The 16,167-nt window shown below is 47.2% G+C and overlaps 1 protein-coding gene across 3 annotated transcripts in view; it reads left to right on the forward strand.

Annotated features, from left to right (window-relative positions):
- Positions 1-16,167, forward strand: part of ARHGEF6 (Rac/Cdc42 guanine nucleotide exchange factor 6) — a 32,202-nt gene that overhangs the window by 5,063 nt on the left and 10,972 nt on the right. For all 3 annotated transcript variants that reach the window (XM_041396451.1, XR_005952060.1, XM_041396450.1), the window contains 11 exons: positions 2,597-2,724; positions 3,132-3,333; positions 5,379-5,449; positions 6,610-6,704; positions 7,366-7,461; positions 8,295-8,417; positions 9,690-9,828; positions 11,690-11,749; positions 13,833-13,979; positions 14,845-14,931; positions 15,911-15,989. In XM_041396451.1, coding sequence (XP_041252385.1) covers positions 3,135-3,333; positions 5,379-5,449; positions 6,610-6,704; positions 7,366-7,461; positions 8,295-8,417; positions 9,690-9,828; positions 11,690-11,749; positions 13,833-13,979; positions 14,845-14,931; positions 15,911-15,989 — 1,096 coding nt within the window. In that variant the 5' untranslated portion in view covers positions 2,597-2,724; positions 3,132-3,134. Of the gene's footprint in view, positions 1-2,596; positions 2,725-3,131; positions 3,334-5,378; positions 5,450-6,609; positions 6,705-7,365; positions 7,462-8,294; positions 8,418-9,689; positions 9,829-11,689; positions 11,750-13,832; positions 13,980-14,844; positions 14,932-15,910; positions 15,990-16,167 lie in introns of those variants that run through there.

Below are 16,167 nucleotides of genomic sequence, written 5' to 3' on the forward strand. Positions count from 1 at the left end.
CATGCCTGCACATCCCAACACCCTGCCTGGAGGCAGAGGGAAATAGGTGTCAGCTAAGGAAAGGTTGTGGGAATGTATTTCTGGGCATCCATTTGAAGTCCAAATTCTTGTGTCTTCATGGATCTTTCTATGTAAATAACTGGAGGCATCCTTCGTAGTGGATATACTTGTAGTTCAGCAGCTGTCCATCAAAACACAGCAATACAGATGCTTGATGCTTTTTGTCTGCAAGAGAGGGCAGGGGAGGAAAACCAGCTGTGCTGGATCAGACAAGGCTCATCTGCCAAAAATAGTGTAGGAATGCAGGCAGAAAACCCAGCTATTTTAACCATAGTTTAAGCAACATATGGCAGCAGTGTTCTGTGCTGGACCAGGCATGAAATAGGACACTGTCATGATGCGATATAAATGATACACTTCCCTGCCAAACTGTCAAAGGCAGTTTTACATTTGTTTCTGGGTTGCTGCAGATATTTATAAAAGCTTTGGAAGATTGGGAGGGGCAGGGAGAGTCATAAAATCTACAGTAATGGAGTAATTTCCTTGGGACTGTGGCTGATGACTTGAATAAGTGAAATCTGGACTCAGGATTTATGCCCTCCCTTTCAGAAGGAATTAGAGGAAGAATATCTCACACTGGCAGCCAGCCACACCCCTAGCCTGTGAGTCACCAAGAACAGCCAAAACCACGCCTGCTCAAATATCAGGATGCTTCAGAGAGAAAAACCCACTCTGTTGGCAAAGTGGGTTTTACATGGGGAGGGATTTTGCAGTTGCCACAGCTCAGAAAGCTAGGAATTCACCGTGCAGTTGTGAAATGAGCAGGACAAGAGAGAAACTGACTCACTGACAGCACACAAGGCTTAGCATGGATGTTGTCCATCTCTGGAGCATGGACTGGCTGGACTGATGTGTGACTATGGCATGGCTGGGCTTGGTAAGGCAGCAGCACCTGGCAGTCATAGTCGTGGACCTGGTCCCTGCAGCGCGAGGGTTAGGAGAGAGACAAAGCAAGTCCCTTCCCCGAGAGCTCACAGTTTGTGTTGCTCCAGGTCCAATCTAAGGATGAGGTATTTTCCTATTGAAATAAAAATCCTCTGAAGATAATAAAAGCCCAGCTGAGTTCCTGTAACTCCTACCAAACTTCCCCTTCAGAATGAGTTTTCCATGCCGACATTCAGACTGGAGGAGAATGGAGGAAAAGCAGCCTTGCAGTTTGTCTTTTCTGATTTCTGCACACGTTTTATGGCTGTATCACCCTCTCCTCTTGCAGTGTTTTCAAGGCAGAACTCCAAGCATGGTCCACGAGCTTGCGCATCCAGCACAGGAATCCCTGCAGACTGCTCTGTTCTGCTTTTGAGGTCCACTGGCACGTGGTCCCCACTGCAGGTGGAAAACTGCAACACTGGAATGCAGAAAGGTCCTAAAATCTGAAGAGAAGATACAAGGCCAATCTTAAAAGTCCTTCACAGTTTACTGAAATGATAATATCTGCTGTTGTGTCTTTTGAGCACCATGGGACACAAAGGAGGTGATCTGAGTGGTGTCCCACAGTGTGGTGTGGGGTGCAGTAGCAGTGCAGCACTGGGAATTACTGGGTGTCTTGTATGCCATGCTTTTACACTTCTGCAGCATCCAACAGGATTCCGGGGCTCAGCGCTGCTAGATTCTGCCAGGAACTGCTCTTAGCAACAAGGCTACTGACTCAGTCTCTGCACAGTTAGGACCAGGAAACTTTTTATCCTCTGGCAATTGTTTTGGTATTAATATAGAAACAAATCACTAATTAAAAAAACAGATGTGTCAGAGCAGCAGCATTGCCTCCAGCATCAGGTGGGGAGCAAAACAAGCCTAGAGACTGGTTTGCAAAGCAAGGAGCTCTGAGTGTGAAGGAGGCAGCTCCAGGAGCTGCTGGGATGATCTGAGCCTTTCCGTGGGCAGTTCATCTCCTGGGGATGACACTCCTGTCCTTTCTTGGCATGGCTTGAATCCCTCTCTCACATGACTAATGGCAATGGTCCATGAACAGCAATCAAAATAGTGCCTAGCCTCTTTCAGCTGGATAATGAACCCAGAAGGACTCCTCTAAATAGAGGAGCAATTGTGTTGGCCAGCTGTTCAGCATTCCTCCCCTCTCAGTGGGATAGCCCACACTGCAGCTGCAGAGGTGACCTAAGAGCACTCACTGGAGAGCTAAACTTTGACACACCTTCAGCAGTACTTACTTTGATCCCAGAAACACCCCCAGTGGGTACTGAGTACTACTCTACTTTTCTACAGTTTTAAGGGGGATTTCAAAGAAATACTGCAATTGGAGGTGTGGCTGCAGAGCTGGCACAACCTAGGAGTGCCTTTGGATGCAATTCAACTTGTTCCATGATGGAAGGGTTATCCCAGCCCAGAAAACCACCCTCACTGCTGACTGGGAGTGCCCACACTGCAGATGCCATGCACTTGCTGTCTTGCTCTCATAGATGCTCTTTGAACTGTTGTGCCCTGTTCCTGTTCTCTCTACAGGCTTTACTCTTTGCTTTGCTGTGATGAGGAGGGATGGTGGACAGCTGAGTAAAACTCAGATGTTGTTTTGTTTCCTCAGATCAGCTGTCAAGAGGGCCATGTTCACATCTGTCGTCTCTTAGCTCCTCGGCTGGAGACCCCCAGAGTGACTCCAACAGCACAACTTCCCAGTCAGCAGGAGTGTTACGGAGGCAGTCCAAGCCTGTGGTACCCTTTATTTAACGTGTAACCGTGGGTTTGATGGCCTTGGGGGTAGTTGTGATTGGTGCCTCTGGATCAACACCAGAGGCTGTTCTCCCCTGGTCTCCATCATGGGTTTGCTGTCTCAGCTGGAGAGAGTCCTGCAGCTTCTCCAAACTGCAGTGTTTCTCTGTGTGACATGAGAAGAGTGATTCTTATCTGCCACCCATTGCATTGGAAAACTAAATTAATGCTTGGGAGGGACCTTGTGGTCCTCTGAAGGGAGTGTTTACACAACAGCAACCTATTATTGGTTGTTATATAGAGCAACACTGAGAAAACAGCTGTCACAACAGAGAAGAACAATGGCTTGTCCTAGTTGTTTCTGCTTTTTTTGACTATTTACTGATGTTTTTCCACATTTCTTTCCTTAGGAGATGACCGAGAATGGCAGTCACCAGCTGGTGGTAAAGGCCAGGTTCAATTTTAAGCAGACCAATGAGGATGAACTCTCTGTTAACAAAGGAGACATTATTTATGTCACTCGAGTTGAAGAAGGGGGCTGGTGGGAAGGCACCTTGAATGGAAAAACAGGCTGGTTCCCAAGCAACTACGTCAGAGAAATCAAATCTACTGGTAAGCAAATTGCTTTCAAGGGCTGATTGAATGACAGTGGCATAATGCAGTGAGGACCCTCGTGCCTTTGGGAAATTGCTGCTATTTATTAAGGACTGTTTGTGTACTTCAGGCAGCTGGGCTAATGGAAGGATGAACAGAAGGGTAAAGTGCAGTGTTTCACATGAATTGCTTGAGAGCTGCTTCACCCTCTTCCCACCACATTGTGCCTTTCTCTTGCTCCCCCAAGCCCCAGCAGCATGGAAGCAGGGATATTGTCAGAGGATGAGGACAGAGATGAATGTGGGTCCCCTTTGTCCTGGAGAGCTGTCAGGTCATTCCAGTGTCTGAGCTCAGAACTAGCTTTTTGTTAGAGACCTTGGTCAGGCAATGTATTTGTGTTTGATCCTGGCTTTTCAGGCATCAGTGGAATGGATGCTCACCATCATGGTGTGGAATCCAACAAAAACTGCATGGCCACAGGGCATTGTCAATGTTTTGGTCCAATAGTGATGGTTGATTTCACAGAGTACATTTTTCCCCAGATGCTTCTGCTGCAATATTGAGAAAGTAAGAGGGAGGGGATGATCTGTCTGCTGACATCTGCCTTTATTGAGCTTTGTCTTGGGTGTCCTTAACATTTTCTGCAAAGTGGTTGTACCCAGACATAGGGTGGTGATGATGTGAAGCCCCTGCCCAACTGCCCTGTGGCATTACACATCCATTCAAACAGGTCACCTGTCCAGGCTTTTGTGTGAAATTAAACTGTTTTTTTGCAAAATGAAACTTGACTCCTTCGTGTGCCTTGAGCACTTACCATAGACAGAGAACAGTTGTGTGCTTGGTGCTGGTTCTGTGGCTCAGGATCTGCTCTGGCCTCAAACACAGATGCCAGCAGGGATCTGCGAAGTAGCTGCAACATGTGCAACCCCTGGTAGACATCCTTCCTTCTACTCTTGCAAAAATAAAGCAAAGGAGTGGAAAAAATCACTATATAGTGCTCAGAATTAGGTCAGTTTTATTTGATTCTAAATGAAAAAAATCATTGTTAGGATATCTCATCTCCTACTGTTTCCCTCTGGGAAATGGTGTCTGAGCTGGAGCAGGAAGTTGTAGCAGGGATTGAAGGCTTGTCTGGCACAACTCAGGAATCACTAATTAACTCAGTGAGGGGAGAAGAGAGATGTTTTAAACAAAGGAGACCAAACTTCAGTCCTAAAGGGAAAATCAGATGGGAGCTGCATGACATGACAGTACCTTACTGAAGTGAAGGGCCAGTCTCCCATCGATCCTGGTGGAAGAGCCCATGAGATTTTTCTGTCTGTGGAGCTTTTCCCACCAGATCCTCTCTCAGAACCATTTCATGTGGCAGGAGGGTTCATTGCCCTGGTGTCTGTGTGCTCAGGAGATGTGTCTGTATTGAAGTGAGGAAAATTGGAGCAGGGATTTGTCCATGTTTGTGTGCGTGCACATATGTACAGACCTGGAGGCATCCACAGTGATTTATCAAATGCAGAATGAGAATTGATTTCCAGGGTTTTGTGAGCTTTTAATTTAGATCTACCTTCATTCAGAGAAGGATTTTGCATCACAAGTGACTGTGGGGAGAGGAGGTCAGCATATTGATTGGGGTTGGCTTCAAGTGCCTTGTGAATCACCTGGAAAAAAACATAGTATCTGTCATTTCTGACAGACACCCAGTTTTAAAATCAAATTTAGTGGGCCAGGTGAAGCAACACTGTAGTTCCAAACATTGACAGATACTGGGCTGCTGCCAGGGATTTTGGAGCAAACCTGGGTGTTGGTTGGCTGAGGCTGCACAAAGCTTCTGGTGGGACTCGCTTGGCCACTGTCAGTGTTGTGCATGCCACTGGTTTTATCCTAGTTTGGTTTTTTTTTTTTTTTTTTTTTTTTTTTTTTTAATGGGGAAACAAACCCTGCAATTGAAGTTTTGTGGTCAGAGGGGTGAAGTTATATTTGCTAGACATAATGTGGCAGTGTCTTTTCCTGATGGAATAATGAGAGCTGTGCACTGTAATTTATTCATGGGTGTTTTTTTTGTACAGATAAACCACTCTCTCCCAAAGCATTAAAAGGGCTAGAAAACACTCAGATGACAAAGAATTATTACCCTGTGGTAAGTTTTAAAGTGTTGATCATACATTTTAATAAGTACCATGTTATTAATCTTTTGAAGTAGCTCCTTCCCTTAAAAATCATTGATGCAATATGTAACAATTGGGGATGTGACTCTGTGTTTAAATGCAGCTGTTTCCATTCCCTTGATTCAAGGCCATCGAGACAATAAACCACAAATGGAAGTGGCTGCAAGATGTCAAAAGTAGAAACTTGAAGTAGACAACTGAGATAATTAAGGAGAGGTGGCAGCTTTCAGATCAGTGCAGGGGGAGAAGGCCCAGTATTTCCTGTTGATAAAGATGGGGAGATAATGTCGTGGTGTAAGCAAGCAAAATCAGGGCTCTGGCCCCTTTCTTGGGTTTTGCTGGAGATGCTGCACCCCACGGTGCCTGTCCTATGCCTCTGCCAGCAGCTGCAGCCCTCAGAGAAGGCAGCTGCCACAGCTCATGGCCTGGCTTTGTGACTGCACTTGGCTTTGGAGCAGCCTGCCGGGCCATGAATTGCTGCTGCAGAAGGGGTAGGGAAACATGCCCTCCTTTAGGTACTGCTGCCAAAGCAAGGAGGTCTGGTAAAGCAGGGGCAGCTACCACAGCCCCCTGTGTCAGGCGGTGACGCGAGAGAGTGAAGATGCCTCATGTGAGCATCCCTGGCTCTGTGCTGGAGCTACATCCTGCTCATCACTATGTCTAAATATACATCAAGCAAAGCAGAAGCAGTATGTCCAGGGAGCTGGAAACCACCTCCACTGTCTCCAGAGCTTATCCACACTGAGAAACTGGAGCGCTGACTGGGAGTGTGCAGGCACTGTGTTTGTCTGCTGTGCAGCCAGAGACAAACCAGCTGCTGAGATGTATTAGCAAGACCAAACCCAGATCATTACATCCCTGAAGCGCCAAATGAGGCGTGCCCTGCTTGATCTGTCACAGAAGCCATCCTTGGTGCAGCCATTAGCACCTGCTTTCCAGGCCTCCTCAAGTTTGCAAAAATCTCAATATTTGACCACCAGGACTTCCCTGAGTGTTCTGGGTTCTGCATTAAGAAATGTAATTTCTGGGCTTAAGACACACTTCCATGCTTTGCCAGACTTGGAAGCTGATGTCATGTTCTTTTGACTAATTTGCTAGTACAAAAATCTTAGTGCTGTGTTTATTACCCTAGGTATTGCAAAATATTCTGGAAACAGAACGAGATTATGCGAAGGAACTACAGTCACTTCTGGGAACTTACTTAAGACCCCTCCAGTCTTATGATAAGTAAGATATAAGGGCATCTGAGGGGAAGAGAACACTGTGGGAGCCTTGGGGTGTCATGGACAGAGGGCTCGTGTTTAGACACTGTTCATTCAGGAGAGATGGGAGAGTCGTATTCTAAGGCCTCTGTATTTCAGTCATTTCTCCCTTCCCAAAATCTTCATGTGGGAAAATTTTTTGTGCTCTCAGCCTTGTAGGCCTAAATGAGGGTGTTATTACTCTTAGGATGACAGAAACAGGCACATTAGCTTAGGAAACACCCAACCTCGCGCAAGGAACAAAGAAGCCCCTACCTGTTGGACCTTCCTCCCATAGGGAAACCCATGGCATGAATCCCTGAAGACAAAACTCTCTGTGCACACACCTCATTCCCCACCTCTGGCTGAAATCCCATCTGTCTGTGTCTATTAGACACCTAAAGATCTGAGAAGATTAGTGGGAATAAGTGATTAAAATCCAATTAAGATAATCCTTGGCGGCAGACTTCTTCTCTAGGAGACTGTGGCCTGTAGCTCTTAGATCATGAATTTTGTGTTCTGTCTGATGCTGTATCTGGGAAAAGAGAAATTTTTGTGCTTTTTTGGAAGGGCTGCTGATGAATAAAAATGTGGTTCTCCTGAGAGCAACTTCTCTTTTATGGTGACTGGTGATGTGGCTCTTGTAGGCTCAGCACCGGGGACATCGCGGCATTGCTGGGAAACATGGAAGAAATCTCTGCTTTTCAGCAAACACTGAACCAAGCCTTGGAAGAAGTTGCAAAGTAAGTTTGTGTCATAGCACAGAGGTTGTTAAGCTTTTTAACTGTAGTTAAAAATAATAGAAAGACATGTTCATTAATGTTTCTTCTGACTGCTGTCTTAGACTTGTTAAATATAGAAGACAATATCAGGACTGAGGAGAGGTTGCAGTCAGTGCTTTGGCAGGAGGAAAGGTAGAAGGAACTCTAAGATTGCTGGTGTTAAAGCATCTGCTGAATGAGTGTCACTAGAACTGACACAAAAGTGTGCCTAATCCAAAGATGCAGGCACGTGCAGGGTGGGAGATCTGGCAGGCATTGAAGATGGGAATTGCCAGGGAGCAAAGAGCAAATTATTAGAGGTGATAATTTCCTGCAGGGAAGCTGACTGACATGATTAGCCTTAGCTAAGGGCTGAAAAGAGATGGGGAAAGACTGAATATTGAGAATATATTCAGGCTGTGGCTTCTCCTTCTTTCTCTGTCTTTTCATATTCGTGGGCAGCCCAGAGAGTGGTACTCCCCCACCCTCACAGTGCCCTTAGTTCCAGCACATCCTCATCCTCATCATCTGAGCTGTAGCTCTGCTGGTGAGACATACCAGGTTGAGTCACAGGTTGTCTGAGGCTGATAATGGGTTGTGATGCTCCCTGTCTGCACCACAGGAGCCCAGACCCACCTGAGGATCCTCCTCTTCCTCCTCCCCAGGTGGCAGGTGTGGATATTTTGCTCAGTGCTGCAGTTATGAGGTGACCTGGGAACATCCCTGAGCAGTGGGTAGTTCCTGGCAGGTCCCTGAGAGTAGCTGCAGGGTGCAGATCCAGAGGCTTAACGTGGCTGGTGTGTTGGTGTCTGTAGGCTCCCTGAGAACCAGCAGCGTGTGGGAGGCTGTTTCATGAACCTGCTGCCCCAGTTCCGCTCCCTGTACCTGACGTACTGTGCTAACCACCCTTCAGCAGTCAATGTCCTCACACAGCACAGGTGAGTGATGGAGAAGGAGATTCAGACTCCTTTAAAAAGTTAACTTTTGTTATTAATGCTTGGCCTGGCAAGGCTGCTGACCTCTGTTTTGACAATAGGTCAAGGGTATTTCCTGCTGCTGGCACTTAGGGCTTTTCAGCAGGGCCTTTCAGCTTCGGCATGAAGACAGCTCACACTGCTCACGTTCAGAGCTGATCTCACAGGACTCGCCTTTTTGCACAGGACTCACTCCCACCTTGGGTCAAACAGGCAGCCTCAGCTCTGGCAGTAGCATCCTCTGTGAATGTTACCTGCTAAACAACCCAGTGGGTTTCAGACCCACTGCTCAAGTGCTCACACACTGACAAATGGGAGGGTGCTCCCCTGTGGCACCACGGTGGGGAGCACATTGTTGCAGAAAGAGGATGGTCATCCAGTCACCCAGTTACCCAGTTTATTCATTGAGCTTCTATTCAACCAAATGGTTGATTTTCGGGGTCATTAGTAGATCACATTAATGAGTCTTTCTTCGATGTGACCCACACGAGTAGACACTTGAATTTGTGTGATGTCCTGCTCAGTAGTGTGCCAAGTCAAGATGCTATCACTGTGTCATCCCTAACGCAGATTAGCTGTCTTCCCTGCAATGATGGGAAAGCCAGGACTACATACAGGGTGTTTGTCTTCCCATTCTGCAATGGGAACTCACAATGTATTCATTTACCTGCTGAAATCCAGCTTTAATTCAGTGTAACAACAAGCCTGGCTCCAGCAAGTGACTCATTCATGTGATTCCTCAGTCTGACCCCTTTTCCTAAATCAAAGAATCGTCTTTGGCAAATGTGCTGACACACAGAAGCCATGTTCTCTGGGGCAATGTACATGCAAACACCTGCATCACAGCTTCCAGCAGGGTCCCAATGCATTGCTGCAGCCTCCTCCAGCACAACACCAGCCTATGCAGCCCCCACCCCCTCTCCCTATTCACCAGATACCTGGCCCTGTGCCACCTTGCTGTGCTGGGGAACCAGCTGCTGGCACCAATGGGCCTCAGGAGCGGTGCATTCCAACACCTGTGGCCTCATGGCATCCTCTCCTGCTTTCCAGAGGAGAATGGTCTTGCTTGGGCAGAAGCTCCCTGCCTGCTCCATGAAGTGGGTGGGGAGTGCTCAGAGGGGAGTTTGTGCTGCCTTTAAGGACGCCCAGCTCAGAGCAGACTCCTGGCCATCAGGAGAGCATGGGCAAAACACAGCTCTCAGCTCTGAGAGCCTTCCCTGTTGGTTTCTTTAATAGTGATGAGCTGGAGAAGTTCATGGAGAGCCAAGGTGCGGCCAGCCCAGGCATTCTCATCCTGACCACAAGCCTCAGCAAACCCTTCCTGAGGCTGGATAAATACGTGACACTGCTGCAGGAGCTGGAGCGGCACATGGAGGTAGGTGGGATGTGGGGCTGCTGGGCAGGCTCTGCCCCTTGATGCTGCCAGAGCTGCTCCCTGAGCTTCAAGAGACACCTCTGCCTCTTGGTATTTGAGCATCATGTGGCTAAAAGTACTTACCACATCTCCAAGGAGATGTCCCATGCCCCCCAGACAGTATCCACCTTTCAGATTAAAAGTGAGAAACTGGTGGAAGAGTCTGAGGAATGTTGTGGAAACACATTACCTGCTCTTCACCCTAACCCTTCCTCAAAGATGGGCCATTTCCAGCACAAATAAAAGCAGAGTCTAGAGTCGGGCTACAGCTGCTGTTTGTAAATCTGTGTTTTTGTTATCATTTGATGAGATTCCTAAGCCTGGCCACTCACTCCTGTGGCTCACAGGCACATTCCCACCCCTTGCCCCAGGGCTGTGCTCCTGGGTGGAGGCAGAGCTGCACAGACAGACATGTGTCTGGCCTCCAGTACAGATACAGGGGTGCAGAGTGAGCCCCTGGGAGCAGGGAGAGCAGTCAGGGGCACAGAGACTTCCTGGGCAAGAACCAAGTGTGCTTCAGGACATTTCTTGCCCCAGGGACTGTAGAGATCTCTGCTACTGGAGCTCTGCTGCTCACTGCTGGTGTACTCCAGCTGCAGGAACGCAAAACTCAGGGTGGTGCAAGGGGCTGAAGAAAACAGAAGCAAAAGTCTGTTTTTAAGCAAGTTTCCATTTTCTCCTCACCCAGTTTTAATCACCAGTTAATTCAGAACATTTGTCCATGACCTACAATCATGCCAAAGGATTAAAACTTCTGTGCTTGAGCCAGGGATGTTCCTGCATAGGAGGAGAGGGCATGAGAGCCTGCAGGGTAGGCACCCTCCAGACCTTCCTGTTCCCTGTCACCTGTCTGAGCTGAGCTGCAGGGACTGAGCTGAGCCTGGCTGCAGCCCCCTGCCCGTGCAGGGATAACGTGCTCTTTGCAGGAGATGCATTGTGCTCTTTGCCTGCTCTCTGCAGGCGGCTCAGCAGTGGGTTTGGGGACACACACGTCACCTATTTGTCTTGGTTTCTAAGCTGAGTGTGGGAGTTTTGTTGCATGAATCAGTAGGCCTGAGGTTTAAGCTGTGATGCTGTGGGAAGAGGATGGCTGTGTGCAGTGTGGATGTACACCAAAGCATTCTCTGCACTACTGCAGAGCTGCTGAGGGGGCAGGTGTGTTCAGGGCAGCCACTTGTCCCACATTGCAGGTGGGCAATGCCAGGCTGCAGGGGCAGCTCCATCACAACCTAGACACCTTATGATTTGCTTGGCATGAGAACTTGGTGGTGAGGAGCAGAGCCTTAGATCCAGGAGAACATTCTGGGAGAATGCTAGCATACAGCTGGGGTCAGAGATAAGAGGCACCATTCTGGTTTTACCTGGCCTAAGAGCTCTCTGCTCAGACATGCCCTCCCTTAAAGCCAGAGGTGAAGCTCCCTTGACAGTGGTGGGTTTCCACCCTTGATGGGGCAGTGGCTGGAATATCTGGCAGTGCAATGGAAGTTTCCTTCCTGAAGGTGCACCCTGCACTACTGCTTTCAGGTAACCCTGTTTTCAGTGATTTTTCTTTGCAAGTCTGATTTGTTCTAAGTCCAGTCATACCTACTCTTGTTCTGGCCACTTCACACTCATTCAATTGCTATCAGTAAATTGCATAGCTGCCTTTTGCCATGCCATGTTGAAATGGATGGTGGGGAAGGTACCTGGGAGACTTTGACCTCCTCCTGAAGCCCATGCTGCCTGTATCCTCAGCCCTGTGTACTGGAACAGTGGGTGGGTTAATGCTCAGGGTGGGTGCTGCTGCTGCTGATGGCTGAGGAATTTGCTCTCCCTTCACTAGGAGGCGCATGCAGATCACGAAGATGTTTTGAAAGCCGTCACATCCTTCAAGTCCCTTGTGGTAGGTGGCAATTCTTAAAATAGAGCCCTCCATTTCGGGTCTGCATTTCATGAAGAATGAGTCAAGCCTGACATTTGTCTCCTCATTAGGAAAAAAGGTCTTTTGGAATGGAAAAGATGGGTTACAAAGAAACTGAATTTCACATTTCAATCCTAGAGCTGCTCCTGTGGCTGCAGCAAGTACATGCTGGCTCTATGGTGCCAGAGCAGAGATGGTAGATCTCCGAGTTTCTCTATTACTGAAAGCCACGTGTAGACCGTGGTGGCAGCAGGGTCCCTTTCATGTCCTGTTGCCTCCAATCTTTTCCACCTTAAACTAGACCACCCCTTGCTCATTGAGAGAGAAGTTAGCACAGCTGTGACTGACCCAAGTGCTGGTGCCAATGGGAAGTTCCCCTCTGAGCCCATGGAGTAACTCTAGGTTTTGCTGAGATTTGCTCCACAGGCATCAGGAGGCTTGGACCACATTCCAGTAATTTGTGGCTTCAGGTGCCATGGCCATCGGTGGGGAACAGAGATAATGGATGAGTCAGGGGTAACAAACCCATTTTTGTGAACTCTGTCATCTGCATCCCTCAAAGTTCTGCTGAGATGAAGTAGAGCAGGAAAAGCCACCCAAATGGACAAAGGTTTTACCTGGAAAAGCTTTTTATGGAAAAAAGCTCTAGTGTCTCTTGCTTTGTAGCCACAAAGAACCTTTCACTATAACCACTCCAGATATGGTCCAGCTTCCTTCCTTTAGCACAACAGATGTTACCCGTTTGTGACAGATTTAAGTGTTTAGCAGTGCAGATAAAAGATGGGGAGGAGAAAGTTCATAGAAAACAGGAAAGGGCGATCATGTTACATTTACTTAGAAACTCAGCACCCTTTCCATTTATTCTGGAAGCTAACAGGAGAATAACTCATTTAAATTACAAGGTGTCATTAATCTTTAGGAAATCTCGTAAGTGCTGGATGGTTTTACTTGAAATGTGTATTTCGGTGATGAGTAATTTAATGTCATTATGACACAACTTAAGAGGTTCAGTGTGAATTTGAGGTTAGACAGGTAGAGATGCCCCTTGTGATGGGCATGTGGTCCTGTTATAGGACCAGGAAGGCTCCCAAGCAAAGGCAGGGAGGGACCAAGAAGCTGTTGTTCATCACAGACTGTGATGAACTCCTGTGGATTATATTTGGATTTTTATCCTGGGAACATTGGATTCAGACACTTGGGGAGCCATCAAAACATACAATAGTTGTAGAGCCAGAGTAAACCCCAGTTTGGTTCAAATGCATGTGGTTTCAAACTAGACCCAATGCAGCCTCTCTCTTTAAGAGCTCAATAGTCAGTGAATTGGAAAGGAGGAAAATCTCTGTCAGAAAAAGGGGTTTGGAAAAGCCAAGCAGTTGGTGAAAATAGCCCTGGTTTAGCTTTGCAGCAATTTTCCATGTTGGCAGAGGGGTCAGTTAAAGAAAGTGTTGCTTGGATTTGCAGAACTCTGTTCAGTCAGCATTGTCCTCTCTTGCTGAGAGCTGATGAGATACTGGTCACTCCCTGGAGCTTCTCCAGTTTCCAGCTGCCCAGCAGTGGTGCAGTCTTTTCAACAACAGCACTTTCAGAAGATTCTTTTTTGTGCTAAACTACAGCACCACCTAGTCCTGCTTTTGGCTTCCCAGATTTTTGTTAGAAAATATCTACCCATCTGACTTGTGAGTGCTACAAGTTCAACTCTGCTGTTTGGACAAAACTGGCAAAATCCCTCTAAGCAGTAGCAAAATTAGAAAGATTTAGCTGTGCAGCTGTCTTGGTTTGGAAATTATGACCCTGAGCTCTTAGAGGCAGGGCTGGTTTGGAAAGAAAAGTTTGCTCAGTGCAGTTTGCAATTTCCTTGACATTTGAATGTAATCATTACTTCATAAATCACTGGGATGTGATTTTTTTAAACAGAATTTATGTAATGGAGCCAAAGTAGACTTTCCTGAACCCTGACGGGACTATCCCTGAGCCCACAGGGCTGTGTGAGTTGTTGCTAGTGAAATTGGGATGGTTTGGGTTAGCTTCTGCCCTTCAGCTGACAAATCTCTGCTGTGATTCCCAGTCACAATGCCAGGAGCTGAGGAAGAGGAAACAACTGGAGCTGCAAATCCTTTCTGAATCCATCCAGCGCTGGGAAGGAGAGGACATAAAAATGATGGGAAACGTCATCTACATGTCCCAGGTTATGGTGCAGTCTGGGGGAAGTGAGGTGAGTGTGATGTTCCCTCTGCTGGCTGTAGACTTCATGTCCAAAAACCCACTTGCTCCTGGGGTAAGCGATGTGAGGCGGTACTTCCTCTCCTTCCAAGTCACAAACTGATGACAAATAACGCTGATAAATAATTTTACCATGGGAAGAGCTGTGCAGTGGGACTGTGCATGTCTTTGGAGTGAATCAGGCACCCTGTAGGCTTAGCTTCAGGCCTTTGGTGACCCACTTTTCAAGAGAAGAAGTACCTCAGTGTTGTATAACACATTAATTTCCCTCTTTCTCCCCTGTGACTTACTCTGAAAAATGAGAGTGACTAGAAAATATCCTATGTGCATCACAGGGGCTGCTCTGACACCCTGTCCCAGAGCTGACTGTGTTTTGGAACTAACTGGAGTGATTCTTGTCCTACTAGTCCTAATGCATCACAGCAGTGCCTGACACAGACCTTCCCCAGTGGTGCTAAAGCCATGTGTGCTGCATGCTCAGTGTGGGCAAGTACCTGTTAGCACTGAATTGTTTGCTGTTGCAGTTTTTCCTTGGGAAGGGAAGACCTGTAAGACAAACCCATGCAGCATCTAGTCCCAAAAGCCTTTCTTGTTTGGGATGTGGGATGCTGGAGAACATAAGAGTGCTTTCTGAGGCACTCTGCAATGATTGGAAGAGGATTAGCAGGATGCAGTCAAAAATCTCTGCAGTGAAAATTGATACATAAATGAGATGCTGTAAAGAAAAAAAAGCCAGAATAGTTGGTTTGGGGGTGATCTCACAGGCTGTGGTTCCAGCTGCAACAGGTTCAGTTTGCTAGAGGCAGGTGCTTGTGATGCATTGCAGACTGGACTAACTTAAATTCTTATCCCCCCAGGAGAAAGAGGAGCGGTATTTCTTGTTATTTTCCAATGTTTTGCTGATGCTGTCTGCAAGCCCACGGATGAGTGGGTTCATCTATCAGGTAGGCCTGCTTAGTTTGAAGTTGCAAGGCATTAGGTGTAAAAAAGCAAAACAGAGAGTTCTTATCAAATTCAAGTCCTCTGCATCCTTTGAACTCTCTGTTGTGATGCAAATACACCAGGCTGGGAACTAGGGCTGGCTTTATCCTGTGCCAGGGTAGTCAATGCCCTTGTCCTGATAATTGGTTAAGCAGCATTTGGTAAGTGAATGCTGTGAAATTAAAAAAAAAAAACCAAAACCCAAAACAAACAACCTCAAAACCTGTTGTTCTACCTGCTGTTTTTGAGAGTGGGGTGTGTGTGTGAGGTGTCCTGATCCAGCTGTAGGGTTTTGACCAGCCACCTGGCTCTCAGTTTTGTGCCGTCTCTGGAAAATACTTATAAAGCCCACTGCAAAGTGCATGAAAATTCCATTCCATGAGGTGCTACATGCAACTGCATTTCTTGTGTTTTACCATTTTCCATACCATCCAATGGCTGTTGAGCGCTTGGCTTTTCTCCAGCTGTCTGAAACCATCAATACTGCCAGGAAAAGGATGCTCTTGTTTTGATGTGTCATTTGTCGTAGCAAGGGAGACGAGAAAGATTTGGGAAATATTTGGCTGGGTTTTCTGACTTGACCCACTGGTGGGAGTAAGGTGAGCAGGCAGTTCAGCATGCAAATCAGAGGGATGGGGAAGGCTTTCAGAAAAAAAGCCAGGGGAAATTGATCCTTCTGACTTGACTGTGTAAAAGGTTTGCACTGAATGAAGGGAAAGGGTGGCAGATGAGCCGGGGATGACTCAGCTGTCATGGGAGCCTCATCTTCGGGGTTTGACCTAGTTGTGCAGGGAAATCTAGTTCCATACATTAAAGGAGGCTCTTCATGAAGTCTGAAGAATTCACAAATTAATTTTAAATGGCGATTTCCAAAGAGAAAGGAATCAGCAGAAACAAGCAGAACAATACCTGCAGACACTGACTGCTCTTCAATTCTCCCAGGGAAAGCTGCCTTTGACGGGAATGATGCTGACAAAGCTGGAAGATGCCGAAGGGAATGAGCACATGTTTGAAATCACAGGTCAGTGGGGCCCTCTGCCTGGGGCAGTCCTCCCAGTGCAAGCAGCAGTTGCCACTGGAAGTACTGGTCTGCCTTCCACTAACCCCGTGCCATGATCTTCCTCCTGCTCTTTCACCATATGTTGTCTGAGTTTCTGAGCACCTGTGTCCTGCTTGAGGCAATCTCCTCCAGGTGCCCT

This window comes from Onychostruthus taczanowskii, unplaced genomic scaffold, assembly GCF_017590055.1.
Source record: "Onychostruthus taczanowskii isolate IOZ18803 unplaced genomic scaffold, ASM1759005v1 scaffold13, whole genome shotgun sequence".
In the NCBI taxonomy this organism is placed as follows: domain Eukaryota; kingdom Metazoa; phylum Chordata; class Aves; order Passeriformes; family Passeridae; genus Onychostruthus; species Onychostruthus taczanowskii.